This window comes from Pyrgilauda ruficollis, unplaced genomic scaffold (genome assembly GCF_017590135.1).
Source record: "Pyrgilauda ruficollis isolate IOZ18807 unplaced genomic scaffold, ASM1759013v1 scaffold3, whole genome shotgun sequence".
NCBI classification, from domain to species: domain Eukaryota; kingdom Metazoa; phylum Chordata; class Aves; order Passeriformes; family Passeridae; genus Pyrgilauda; species Pyrgilauda ruficollis.
Window position 1 is genome coordinate 19,827,866 of NW_024524377.1, and position 13,919 is coordinate 19,841,784.

General features: G+C 56.1%; 2 protein-coding genes across 3 annotated transcripts in view; both read left to right on the forward strand.

The window, feature by feature from the left end:
• Nucleotides 1-2,333: 2,333 nt before the first annotated feature.
• Nucleotides 2,334-4,508, forward strand: HOXD8 (homeobox D8). 2 transcript variants are annotated; one of them, XM_041473087.1, is made up of 3 exons: nt 2,340-2,711; nt 2,991-3,138; nt 3,716-4,508. In XM_041473087.1, the coding sequence occupies exons 1-3, from the start codon at nt 2,601-2,603 to the stop codon at nt 4,009-4,011; spliced, it is 555 nt and encodes a 184-aa protein (XP_041329021.1). In that variant the 5' UTR covers nt 2,340-2,600; the 3' UTR covers nt 4,012-4,508. The 2 variants fall into 2 exon arrangements, with proteins under 2 accessions (XP_041329019.1, XP_041329021.1); XM_041473085.1 differs by having other exon boundaries at nt 2,334-3,138.
• Nucleotides 4,509-7,555: 3,047 nt separating this feature from the next.
• HOXD3 (homeobox D3) overlaps nt 7,556-13,919 on the forward strand; it is a 31,526-nt gene continuing 25,162 nt past the window's right edge. The window contains exon 1 of the mRNA XM_041472971.1: nt 7,556-7,966. The gene's annotated coding sequence lies outside the window, so the exon portion shown is untranslated. The remainder of the gene's footprint in view (nt 7,967-13,919) is intronic.

Here is a 13,919-nt window from a genome sequence, read left to right on the forward strand (position 1 = left end):
CAAAACTGCATTGTGTTGATCCCAGCAGAGGCTCTGTTAAGAAATTTTCACCAAGCCCACACCATCTTCTTAATATTTTACATCAGGCAGATTGACACACTTTACCTCGTATATTTTTTCCTTTTGTTTACCTGTTTTTAATATTGCGTGCGTTTATTTCAAAATGGCAGAAAGAAAACCAAACATCTCTATCAACGAAATGCAGTTCATCTATGGAAATTACTTTTAGTGTCAAACAGAATAATTTAATTCCTACCCGTTGGTTGTGTTAATATATGTTTCCACATATGCACAGTCTCGTGCACAGGCATTATACAGAATTTCCTTCTTTATACTGAAAAAAAAAAAAAAAAAAAAAAGGAAAAAAGAAAGAAAAATGAAGAAACCCAACGGAAAACCAGAAAGCAAGGGAACAGTCGGTCAGCACGGCGTAACGCAGTGGGGGTTTATGGCGAGCCGGCGGCGGGGCCGAAGGTGTGTGATGAAGGAGAGGGTGAACAAAGATTCATCTGTACTTTTGTTTACATAAATCAATCCATAAATACATAAAAGCGCGGGCAAACAAAATAACATCTTCAATACAAAAACGTATAACTCTGAAACTACCACACATGGAGATTTCATGGTGTAATATGTGGGGAAACATGATCGAAAACGCGATAGCAGTCGTCTTCAAAGCTCAGGCGTCTTTCCTGGCTGCCATGTGTAAACGAGGCACATTCTTTGTATGCAGTTAATTATAGCTCTGGCAAAAAAATAAAAGAGGGTCACCGAAACGTGCGCGCGGAGCGGGAGCAGCGCGGAGCGGTACGCTGCCTGCCGCTGCCGCAGCGCACCGCCAGAGGGCGCCCGCGCTCCACCCTTGCGCGGCCGGCGCGCCCCGCTCCGCGCGCCCGCGGTTCCGCCGCGGCCCCGGCGGGATCGGCGCGGCCCCGGCGGGGTGGGCGGCCCGCCGGCAGGCACAGGGAGGGGCGGCGGTGTCTGGCGCGGATGCGGGAAGCGACCGCTGCCCCTCTGTGCCCCTCCGCAGGGCGAGGCAGTGTCTCTGTGCTGCCGCTCACCCTGCCAGGCCCGGCCTCCTGCCTTCCTGCTGCTCTCGGGCGAAGGGATCTTGCTGCTGTCTGTCCGTGTGCGTGTGCCCGGGCCTTTCCCGCCTGCCCCGCCTTTCCTTGGGCTGCACGGGGGTCCCTACGCCTTCGCGAGTTCCTAAAGGCGTGCGCCCCGGCCCGCGGAGCCCCTGCCCAGGCGAGGGTGTCATTGCGGGCACAGGGCCCGCCGGGGTGTTCGCATGCCGGGCAGCCGGGCTGGTCAGCCAGACAAAGCCAGTTAATCGGCCTGGAAGCGTGGGGGTGGTGGAAGAACGGGGTGTGATGGGGAAGGAGTCTGAGATGCCTTTTATGTAACCACAAGGATTTTTTTGTCAATTCACATCAGACGGTCACACGTGGCTCTGGCTGGGCCTGTATTATATTTCACCTACGTTTTTCGTCTCTCTCCAAAATAGGGCGGACTCGAGCTCCTGAGGGCGTCTCTCCAAAAATCTGATTCCCACTGCAGGACGAAGCGGGAAAGAGAGGACTGGAGACGACGCTTCTTGGGGCACGGGGGCCAGCGGGGGTGGCCGGCCCGAGCGGGGGCAGCGCCGAGCCTGCTGGGCAGCGCTTTTCTTCCTTCCTTCCTCCCGGAGAACAGGGCTCACTTATTTCGGACCGAGTCCCCGAGCGGTGCTAACCGTTCACCCACACATTTTTATTCCCCCCCCCCCCCCCCCTCTTTGCCTCGGTAATGACGTCCACCAAGGGTGAAATGATGGAAAGTATATTCATAGGCATGATTTCCATTAAGTATCAATTAACCTGGAGCCTCAGCCATGCGTGCAAGGCTTCAAGGGTAAATGTGCATCTCATTTCCCAGCGATCTGCTCGCCTGGAAGAAAATGACCCGGAGGGCCCGTTGGCAAGGGGGACCTGGCGCTGCACGCTGCCGCCCTACGGGCACCCCACTGCCTTCGCCTACACCCCAAGACCCTGCGGTGGGCATAGGCTCCCTCTGAGGGGCTCTGCCCTTGCCGGCTGGCGGTGCAGGCCGCGCTCCGGGCGGTACAGCCCGGGTGAGCCGGGCGGCGTCGCCCCGGGCAGCGCGCCCGCGGTTATCGCGCGGGATCTGCGCGGCAGCCTCGCCCCTGCGCGGCGGGGGTTTCAGCGGCTCCTAGCGAGCGCACACCGGAGGGGGGAGCGGGGGTGCCGCGGCCGGGGTGGATCCGGGCAGGGCTGGGCCGAGTTTTTTTCTTGCCCGAGGAGCGGCACATGTAAACTGAAGCCAAAAGTCCCCCCTGAGCTCATGAGCGTGTGTGTGTGTGTGTGTGCGTGCGCGGGCTGCTGTGTGCCTAATAGGAAATAGTAAAAGCAGTGAGGCAGGTCATTTTGGGAGCGATTATAATCCAGTCCTGGTCACCACATACACGGAGAGCAGGAGCGGGGAGCGCACGGGCCAGCGGCGGCGGCGACATGAGCGCGGCGTAGAGGCACCGGCGGCGGCGGCGGCGGCGGCGGCGGCGTGAGCAGCGCCCCGTGCCCCCGCCCGCCGCTGCCCCCTCCCCGATGAGCTCCTACTTTGTCAACCCGCTGTACTCCAAGTACAAGGTGGCGGCGGCCGCGGCGGCGGGGGAAGCCATCAATTCCCCGTACTACGACTGTCACTTCGCACCCGAGGTGAGCGGCCGACACGCCGCTGCCGCCCCCGCCGCTGCCGCCGCCGCTCTGCTCTACGGGAACGGCGCGGCCGCCGCCGGCTTCCCGCACCCCGCGCCCGGCGGGGCGGGGGGCGGCGGCGGCGCGGCCGCGGACTTTTACCACCCGGCCGGGGGGAGCCCCACGGCCGCCTACCAGCCGCCTCCTCCTCCCCCCGCCGCGCCTCCGCCTCCTGCCCCCTGCAGCGGGGTTACCTGTCACGGGGAGCCCGCTAAATTTTACGGATACGATAACTTACAGAGACAGCAGATTTTTACGACACAGCAAGAGGCCGAGCTGGTACAATATCCTGACTGTAAATCGTCCAGTGCTAATATTGGCGAGGAACCAGACCACTTAAATCAGAGCTCGTCTCCTGCTCAAATGTTTCCCTGGATGAGACCACAAGGTTGGACGCAGTCAAAAATTTGCTTCCATCTCACGTCTGAGTTTGAAACTTTCTTTTCCTCCTCCTGCTTCTTTCTCGCTGACTCTCGCTCCCTGCCTCTGTCTCCCCCACTCCCTACCTCTCTCACCGTGATTCCTACACCGCGGTGGCTTGCGATAATAAAGAGATGCAGTGAGCAAGCAGAAACCTCTGCAGCAGGCAGCTACCAACCCAGGAGTAGCCTTTGAGACGCCTCTCGGACTCTGAGGCACAGCTGACACGCTCGCCTGTCTCCCGTCGCCGCTGCCTGAACGGGAAGGGTGCAGGGTCGGGCAGGGGGTGGTGTACGAGATGATAAAGTGACCCCGCAACATCCTATGCAGGGGACAGCTGAGGGGCTTCGTGCATTTACTGTCGCTGTGTTCCTCTCACTCAAGTGTCAAGCTCTAGACTCTGTGCCCTCTGCTTTCTCTCCCTGCGGGTTTGTGGGTCTTCTCTCGAGGGATTCCGGAGGGACAGGGAGTCCTCGCTGCCTGCCTGCGCCTTGTTTTGAACGGCCACACCAACCTCCAAACCCCTATGTTTTTGTTTTAAACAGCAGCGCCGGGTAGGAGGAGAGGAAGACAAACATACAGCCGATTCCAGACTCTAGAGCTGGAAAAGGAGTTCCTATTTAACCCCTATCTGACCAGGAAGAGAAGGATCGAGGTGTCCCACGCACTAGGACTCACCGAGAGGCAGGTAAAGATCTGGTTTCAGAACAGGAGGATGAAATGGAAAAAAGAGAACAACAAGGACAAATTCCCCGCTTCCAGACAGGAGGGAAAGGAAGGGGAGGCCAAAAAGGAAGCACATGATCTGGAAGAAGACAGAGCTGAAGGCCAGACGAATTAATTTTTGCCCCAATTGTCTTTGTGAAAGTCAATCAAAAATAACCAGGGCTAAACCCGACATCTCGGCTCATCCACACCTCTACGTGATCTTGTCGTGGGACGAGTGACCCCATGTCCCTCCGTCTGACATTTCCCTGCTTTGGATGCTTCACTTGTTTGTGCTTTTATTTTGTTTATTAGCGTATTCGGAACGATCTCTAGATTTAACATTTCATCTACTTATTTTTTTCAAATTTGATACAGAGTTTCTAGCAATAAATTTCTAATGATATACATATATATATATATATATATATTTGCAATCTTAAAAGACGGTGATTGTGGGAAACGACATAAACTTCCTAATAATAAATATCAATAAGTAAGACATTTAACAATTCTTTATTAATCAAGACAAGTGCACTTGTACTATTTTAATTCTTATTCTTATCTTATGTTGAATAAATTAAATAAATTTAATAATCTTGAAGAAAATATCATAGGAATATATTTAACCCTCTTCTATAATATTTGATTAAAATAAACCGAATTTATTCAATTATAAAATGTATCGGCATCTCTATATTCTTTTTGTAAGAAACCCTCAGGATCTCCCCTGCGCCCTGCCCCGTCTCTCCTTCGATGCCGGGTGTTTATGCGGGGTCTGGGAATGGCACGTTGCGTACAAAACCTGCTTTTTGCTGCCTGCCCCTAGCGCTGCGGAGCCGTAGTCCAAGCAGCGGCCAGCGGGGACTGCGGCCTCACCTGCGAGCGGAGCCCCGGGGTGTGCCTGGGCCTTGCTTTCGCCTTTTGCTGCCCCCAGCCCGGCAAACACGGCCCTTAGCCTACGGAGCCATTTGCTGCCAGCCCGGCTGGAGGGAGAGAGCCCGGAGAGCATTCCGGCCCCTCGCCATCTCCAAGGGCTGCTCCAAGCGCCTCGCAAACCACGGCCAAAACGGGCCCAGCTTCCCCCGAGGGTGGCTGGCAAGCAGAGAAATACAAAGCTTTTGCGACCTTGCGTGGGGGTTTCTCGAGGGCTGTAATTCTTAGGAGTCCCCAACCATGTGTAGACCGAAGGAAATATGTTTCTACCCCTAAATATTATCATATGATGCGTTTCCCAGCAGAGGCCGCAGCTGGTGAGGACAGAGCCTGCCTCACGGTTCACGCAACCACGGGAGGAAAGGTCCGCTCTGATTAGCAAAACAATTTAATTTCTCTCTCCCCTCCCTGCTCTTGCTCCCGTTCCCGGCAGGGTCCCGCAGAGCGCGGTATCAAACAGGACGGCCGAGAGCAATCCTTTTTAGGAGTAGCAGGCAGAGGGTCGAGGGATGAGGTATAAATCTCTACCAAGATTTTTGTATCATTTTTTTCCCTACCGGCTGACGCTCCCCTCAGTAATGGCTCCGTGAAGGAAATCGAATGGACGCGCCACAAACTGCGACAAACACGATATATAATCCTATTTTCTGCCCAGAAACGAGCGTGATCCCGACGAGGCCGGGGCTGAGCCGAGGCCTTGCTCGGAAAATCACAGCCAGGTTCCCGAGGCGGTGCCGCCCGCCGCTGGGCCCTTCTCTCGCACCCACCGCTTCCCTCCCGGGAATGCACCCGGCGCGGAGAGAGCCGCCGTCCACGGGGATGGAACTTGTAGGGAGGGTTTGGTTCATTTAGTTTCCCTTCCTCTTTCCCGCTCCCCACCACCGAGGCAGGCACGTTTCCACTGCTGCAAAGCGCTAGCTCTGGAGGGAGGCACGAGCAAGAGGAGCTATTGTTCTTGGTTTTATTTTAATAGCCTAACTGGCTAAAGGTTGTAAACAAGGGGAAGCTGCAACGAAGCAGTGAAATAAACATTTCTGCTGCGTGGATTTGCATAAATACACCGGTATCCGTAGTGTCGAGGGAGGATGTGGGGCTGGTAGCTGCTCGTTTAAAGTAGCCCGGTGGCCTGACGCGCAAAACCCCTTGGCTTTTCAAAACAATACTCGTGCTAGTGGCACCGACATATTTGGTCTCCGGGCAGGAAAAGCCTCTCGCTTTTGCTGCGCCGGCGGCGGAGGCTGGACTCAACACGGTTCCGGCGGCCCTGATGCGGGAAAGCCGTACTGGTGCCGCCCGCCGCCATCCCGGGCTGCCCGCGAGGCAAAGGCACGTCGAGGACCTTCACACACCAGCGGAGAACTCCTTAGGCTGGTGTTTGTCCGGAAAAGAGCTGCTGCGATAGTTGTTTTTAATTATCAGACAAAGAATAAAATTAAAATATTCCTGAAGAAGTTTCCGTTGCGTTGCTCTCCTAGGACTGACTGGGAACGCAGCCATGCAGGCAAAAACTGACTTCCCTGAGCCCGCGTAATTGGCGAAGGCCTAGTGGTAACTGGAATCGCCCCTGTCTTACTCATTAAGAATAACAAAACATCGCTGTAGTTAAGGCATTTACCCCCGTAGCCTGGCATCTGGATGTCTCCCTCCGTCTCACTTGGAAACTTGCTAAGAAAAAAGATAACGGAGTCAGAAATTGACCCAGACGGCTACCGAGTCCCCTCTAAAACTGGAGCCATCGGACTTTTGGCAAGGAAAAGCCGTAGCTGCGCGGGTTGAGGCGGGAGCGGCGGCGAGAGGCCGCCTGAGACGGCCGCGGAGTGGATGCACCGCGCCTTTGGTTTCCGCGGAATTTCTCCGTTCTCTTGAGGAGCAGCTCAGCGCGGCCATGCGTGCTGCAGACACACCACGAGAGTTGCCATAGCCTCCGCCGAGGCAATATTCAAAGGTGTGCAACTGCCTGAAGCAGCGTGTTAAAAAGATCCAACCTCGATCCTACACCTTTAGGCGTGTTTACTTTTGTTAGCAGTTACAACCGGCACGGAGGTCACGGACTGAGGGCTCTGGCTATTCCCTGAAACAAAACTTGAGCAAGAAACATCCACAGTACTCCATCTCCGAGCCGAGTATTCCTTGCGGACACAGGCCCATTAAAATTTTTTTTAGAATACTTCCTAAGGAATCGGATTTTCCCTGTTGGTGCCCCGGGAAGGTTTTACCGGGCGCGGTGACAGTGCCCGGTGCAACCTGCGGGAACCGCACACTGCGGTGTGGGGAAGAGGCTCGGACCATTTTTATGTCGGTGACGGCTTCCGCTTCAGTAGTGGGCGCTAAAGCAGATGTGGTTTCTTTTAGTGCCCTGGGGAGGGGTGGGAGAAGAGGGTGGGGATGCGGGTTAAGCCCCCTTTCGTTTGGCAAGAAACGGATCCTTCGGCACAGTGCCCTGGCCCTCTTTATGCCGTTCCGCGACCGCTTGCCCCTCTCTCCGCGGCCCGCGCGGATCTCCCGCGTCCCGGCCGTGCTTGCGGGGCTCCGCCACCGCGCCCGTGGCGCGCAGGCCGGGGGCAGGCGGGACCGAAACCTCAGTAAAAGCGCAGCGCGCAGGCGAAAGAAACATGGCGCTGGGAAGCAGTATGTGCAAAATCCGCAAGGAATTGCAGTAAATTCCTTTTTGTTTGAAGAAAATTTACAACTTGGTAATAGACCTTTTTATGACCTATTTGGGCTCGTCATTGGCTGCGGCTGGTCATGTGCAGGCAGCGAGCGCTTTCATGGCCTTTTCCTGATTTCCCTGGCGAATTTCCCCCTGCATTCTGCCTTCAGAGAGACTCAGCCCCTCTTTTTCTAACCTTTGTCTAGGCTGAGGTGTATGGCAGTCGCCCTCATGTTTGTGCCCCGCTCCCCCAAACCCGCAGCATGTCCCTCCGCCGCTGCACTGACACTTCCCCGGTCCAGCGCCTCCTGCTCTCCCGCGCCCACGGAGGGATGCGCGGAGACCCGCGCCCGCCGCCGCGCCGCCTGCAGCCCCTCGTTCTTCTCCCACCCTTCGATGCCCCCGCTGCCGCTATCTCCTCCGGCACACGGATTGCTACGCTGGTGCAAAATGGATTACAGCGACCCTCCCGGGCTTCTCCGCAGGCGGGCAATGCCGCGAACCGGTAAGCACCCAGTTCCCCTCGGGCCGGTACCCCGCGATGTGCGGCACGGCACCGGCTCCCCTGTCCTCCTGTCCCTCTTCATCACCTGTCCCTCGAAAACCCATATTCTTCCTTTTAGTGTTGCTATTACTATTATTACCGCTACGATTGCTGTTGTTGTTATTGCTATTGTAATTATCGGTGGTGTTATTACTATTAACAGCGGTTGTGGGCATGCCGCAGAGTGAGAGCGGCTGTTGCGCGCGCTGTCTCACGGAAAGCGCGCCGCGGGCCACGATGTCTCGGTGTTCCGCCGTGAGGGGCGGAAGGCTGGGGCGCAGTGCGCGCAGGCAGTGCCTCGCCCGCCGGTGGGGTTCCTTCCGATATAAGGCCCTCTGTTTTTGGGATACGTTTTTCCCCCGGTAGCCTGAAGCGTGCTGTGGTGATGCTCTAGTTTGCTTCCCCCACGGCGGAAGGGCAGTCGAGTAACTTTAAAGCCTAACAGGTGTTTTCGCAGGAGAATCAGGGTCAGTGCTCCCGCGGGGGCGGAGGGCGCGGGGCGGCTCCTCCGAGCCGGTCGAGCCGGGGGCTGTGCCCGGGGCCAGTCCCGAGAGCCCTCGCCTGCCCCGCAGGGACTTTTTCTCACATCCTTGTCCCGCTGCAGCGCGGAGCCAGGGCTGCGGCTCCGAGCTGCTCGGTGGGCAGCGCACGGGCCGGGCTCGGCAGCCGGAACGCGGGGGCGGCTGCGCGGAGACACGGCCAGGAGCGCACGCCCGCAGTACGGCTACTTACCCACGTGGAAATCACCGGGGGCTAAATGGAGGACAAGCTCTCGGAAATAAACCCAACAACAAATCCTTGGGTTTATTTTAAAATATGCTGAGGAGATAGAATAGTTAACTATTCCTGCGTTACCCATATATGTTTGTACATCCATATTCACATTACCTATATACATACATATATATCGTATCTACACATCTATTTCTCTCTGTAGAACACATATTCTTTGGGAGTACGTTGTTGTGAACGTATATACGCTTTACTCATTTCATCTTCATTTTCAAACTGTGAGTGCACGGCGGAGAACCCGCCGGTTGATATTTAGCGTTCACAGCGGTGCTCGGTGGTTGCAGTGCACCGTGCTGTTGCACTGCAGGAATTTACCCACTCGCCATTTACCCCGAAAGCAGCCAGTTAACTAGCGGTAAAGCAGAACGCCTGGCTACACAACACACAGTGAGGGTGGAAAGGTGCCAGTCATGCCCCGAGTACATATTTTGAACCCACAGAAGAAGTTGTTCTTTATTCCACCCCCGAGCACCCCTCAGCCTGCTGAGCCCGAGCCCCACTGCAGTAAGCGATAAGATCCCTGTCCCCCACGCTTCGCCTGTTTGCACTAGCCGGCCGCCCTGCGCTCCTGCAGGGCTTGGGGATTATTTGGGACGAATCGTTTTCAACATAGCAACAGTCTTCAAGAGTAACGTGGAAAATATGCGCTGCGTTAGGTTTCACTCTCAGAATCCCTCCTAGGTGACACAGTAATTATAGCTACTTGACTATAAATCTCTCCAAAAACTTCGGAAAATCTCGTCCTTGAGCTGTTTTGAAATTATTCGTAGCCTGGGGAAAAAGAAAAAAAAAAAACAAAAGCAGGATGTTCTAACGAATTCTAATATGTATGTGTGTGTCTGCGGGTCCATCTGCTGACACATGCGGATACACACATGCATTTATGATTCCACTGGTTCATGTGGGAATTCGGCTTTTTTCTAAATGGCTTCCTTCCTGGCTTGCTTTTGCTCTTATTCTTTTTCTTATCGGATGTATGTATATGTGTATTTATTTATTTATTATTAACATTCAAGTACACATAGGTCTGTTTATGTTCTTAAACATACCTATGGAATTGTAAGTATTCATAGCAAATAAATACGCCTTTATATATATGGCACATATATATATATATATTTATATGTGCATGCTTATATATATGTGGCACATATAAGGGCTGTATTTTTATATCTATTTATGCACCTATAAAACATGGTATGAGTATAGATGTGTTGGTGTGCTGAAATTTTTGGAGTACAAGGTTCACAGTCAAATTTCTCGCACTTGCTTCGTTTCCCGATGTATTTGACAGAATTTTACTCTTTTTTTTTTTTTTTTTTTTTTTTTTTCTCTGTGTATGTGTGTTGAAAGGAAACAGCCGATCCCCAGTGCACCCTTTACTGACGCACGGGCAGTATAAAAACACCACCACAAAGCAGCTGGCAGGAAGCGGCAGCCCACTGTCCCTGACAGTGCCGGGGCACCGTTGGCACCGGCTGCCATTCGGGAAGTCAGGTTGGCTCCCGCTTAGCTGCTGCAGGTTGCCTGCAAGAGAAGTGCAGCCTCTGTTCCCCCAGTCGGGCAGGGCTTTGGTGCAAGGAGGGGGGTGCGTTGTGAACTGCGGACCCGGGAAAATCGATAAGACTAGGCGGAGATATGCACGCTGGTTTTGCGTTCTTAAGAACTGAAAATCCCGCCGATTCATTTTCTCGTTCCCCCCAAAAAATATAATTCCTACGGGGTGTTTTATGTGCACTTAGGGGTAGAAAAAGAAACCCGAACAAAGACGGTATTTCACCCCTCGGTTGGCAGGCAGCTGTTAAAGGTATTTACTGCTCTACTGCAGTGCGGCACTCAATGCTGCTGGAGCGGGAGAGGAAAAAACAGGAAGCGAAAGGAAAAGATGAGGCGCAATAAACATTGCAGCAGGTCGCGGAGGCCGGGCGGGGCGCGGAGGAAGGGTCTCTGCGAGAGACAAGAGGCAATAAAACTGCATTCAGCGGCAGCAGGCTCTGCCCAAGCTCAGCGCTCGCCTCCCATCACCCGCGGGGGAGGGTGCGGCCAGAAGGGGAGGCAGCCCGCAGTGCCTCCCCAGTGCCCCACGCCCGGAGCCACCCGAGCTGGAGCCTGTGGGAGTGCAGGGCGCCGGGGGTCATCTCAGCCGCCCGGCCGGCCCCGCCGTCGTGGCCCGGCTCCGCCGCATCTGTCCGCGTGTGGGCGCACGCCCCGACGGACCGGGACGCGGCCACCTGCCCGCGGCTCCCGCCCTCAGGGCCGCCGAGCCGGGCCGTGCAGCGACCGCCGGGGGCGCGGCAGGCCCCGGCCGCAGCCACCAGCCCTTATGTCTCCACGGCCTCTTCCAGGAGAAGGCGCTGTAGGACAAGCCTGGCCGCTCTCCCCTCCGCGGGGCGAGGGGCCCACAGCCCCGCCGCCAGCCTCGGGACCCGCGCCTGCAGCCCGCCTGCCCGCGGCAGAGGCCCACCGGCGGGCGGGGGACATGGGCGGGGCTCCACCGCCCTCCTCGGGCGTCTCAAGCCGCGACCCGGCTGTCCCACTCTCTCCAGCGCCGCGATTTCCCGTCTCACCCGGGTCCGCAGACGCTGGGGCTCCCCGTGCGCGCCCTCCCGCTCTCCCTGCCTAACCCGCGGTGCCGCGGGGCTCCCCTCGTGTGCCCCGCTGCCCTCCCGGTCACCACCCCGCGCTTTGATGTCGGGCAGCCGCCTCTTCCCTCCCTGTTCCTTTGATGCGGGTGCCAGAGCACCCTCCTTCCCGCCGGCTCCCTTCCCGCGGGCAGAGCCCCCGGCCCCCGCACACCCTCCCTTGCCTCCTGCAAGCCGGGGCCCGGCAGAGTTCCCTGCCTCCGCCTCACCTGTTGCCTGCAGGCTTCACCTTCCCCAGCCGTGCCCGGACACGACCCTGGCGGCACCCACCCCCACGGGCCGTGCCTACCCCGGCGAGACGCTCCCACGGCCCCCGGCCTCCCCTCCCTGCCCCGCACTCCTCGCCCTCTTCCCCCGCGGACCCGAGGTGTCGCCGCCGCTGCCCCGTTTGATGTTGAGGCGCGGCTCGACGCCGCCCTGCCCGCTCCGGGCCCCTGCTGCCACCGGATCTGCCTGCGGGCGTGGGGTGCTGCAGGCAGGGGACTTTGCATGCCCACATCCTGCTCTGCGAGGGCATGGGCGACGAGGTGACTGTTGAAAAGTCGGGGTTGTGATAAAAGCAGAGGGGCAAAATGCGTTGGACGCTATCAAGGTGCTTAGTAGGTCTTCAAAGTCGGACAAGGAGCCTGTAATTTTCTGGCAATGTGGTCCTCGGGGTAGGATGCCGGTCGTCATGTCTGCCAAGTCGCATTGAGAGCGATGGCGGCATACACATGTGATTCAATTCCCCCAACCTCTTTATCACAATTACTAGAGGGAAACCAATTGTTACTGTGTTATGTCATTACACCTCTTATCTGTCTCCAGATCATCAGCCCCAAATATGAAAACTTGCATAAAAGGCTAGAGAATGAACTGGCCAGAGCTTCAAAGTCAAATTTCACATCTGCATTTTAGAATAGGAAATGTGAAAATCATTCTAATTCCCACTTCAAAAATCTCATGGCTAGAATTAGTCAGTTACTGAAACATTTGTCTTATTCTTAAATGAGAGGGAGCTGTATCTCAATCATCAATTCCTCACTATCTCACAGCCTCATCTTTCACAGCCCCATGTCCTGGACACGTGTGTCTGAAGCACATGCCCAGCCTGGGCCACCCCATTTGCCAGGGGCTGTCACTTCTGCAGCCTGACTGCCGTGCCACCTGCCTCTCCATGGCTCCCCTCCTCCTGCACACACCAGGCAGTCTCTGATCTCCAAACTATGGCCTTCCCTTGCCCACGAGACAGGCCAAGAGAGCTGAAGCAATCGCAGACACGGAGGGAGGGATGTGATGCTCGCTGTACTGCACAGGGCCTGGAGCCCACCTGTGGGCCCTGCTGCCTGAGACCTGACCTTTGCCACACCCAGCACTCAGTGCCAGACCTGGGGCAAGCACACTCCACTCTGCGTCGTAATTCTTGTCTCAAACGATTTTCCCCACATTTTATTGCACTTTATCATTACACCCTACCCCTCACGTCCCAGTACACAGCCTTTTCTTGCCCCTCTCCAGGTATGGCTGCTTTGGCTCCCTGCAGCTGCCTGCTGCTGAAGCCCTTCTTCCAGAAGGCAGTGAGGGTGATGTGTTTGGGGAGGAGAGTAGCTGGAGGCTACCACAAAGCCTGATCCAGGGCCCACTGTGGCCAGGCCCAGGTGCCTGAGCAAGGCTCTGGGAGCTCCAGGGACCTTGTCCCTCTGCCTGCCCAGGACTGGGAGCACAGGTCATGCACCAGCTGAAAGAGAACCTGCGGCCAGCCCCATGCAAGGCAACCCACTCCTATTTCTGGGATGGCTGGCTGGCTGGAGCCCCTGGGCCTGATAAAGTTTCCCAGACCATGCACTGTGTCTGAAATGCCACCTTGTGCACAGTCTCTGCCAGCTGTCCTGGACAAGGGAGGGGGAAAGGGCTGTTCCACAGCTTAGGCCACTAAAAAACAACAAAGGCAATGCTGTGTGAGTAAGGCCTTGCAAAGAGCAAGAAAAATAGTGGAATTCAAAGCCACTCTGGATCATAAAGAAGGAGCAGGGAAGGACCTCAGGATGCCTCTTGTTGTCTGAAGGAAAAGTAATTGTCCAGCCATCTAAAAAATATAGAGAGAGCTGAGCTGGCCCTTTTGGTGACTTCATAAGAAGTAAGAGCAAACTGTAGAGTTAAACAGGCACCACTCAGCTGGTGCCACCACCCAGCAAGGAATTGCATTTTGCTCGTTTTTCAGAGCTGAGCCCCCGGGCGGAGGCGCACTCTCACCCGCGGGCCGGGCGAGTGGCCGTGTCCCCTCTGCAGGCGGCCGGTCCCCGGCGGGGCTGACACAGCTCCCCGCCCTCTGGCGAAGGCACGAACCCTTCCTGGGATGCTCCAGGAGCTGCTGGCCGCTCCGACGTGCTCATCTTAGCCGTGATAGATTGGGAGCTGATGCCCGGGTTTCTTCATGCTGTGTGACTGCCAGGGACATTTGACTTCCTGTGCTCGGGCTCCTTGAAATTCTCATTTGCGAA

Bases quoted from the DNA above. Each gene is read 5' to 3' on its own strand.
- HOXD8 (XM_041473085.1), top strand. From the start codon at position 2,601: ATGAGCTCCTACTTTGTCAACCCGCTGTACTCCAAGTACAAGGTGGCG. The intron at 3,139-3,715 runs GTTGGACGCAGT...TGTTTTAAACAG, and splicing joins TCCCTGGATGAGACCACAAG to CAGCGCCGGGTAGGAGGAGA.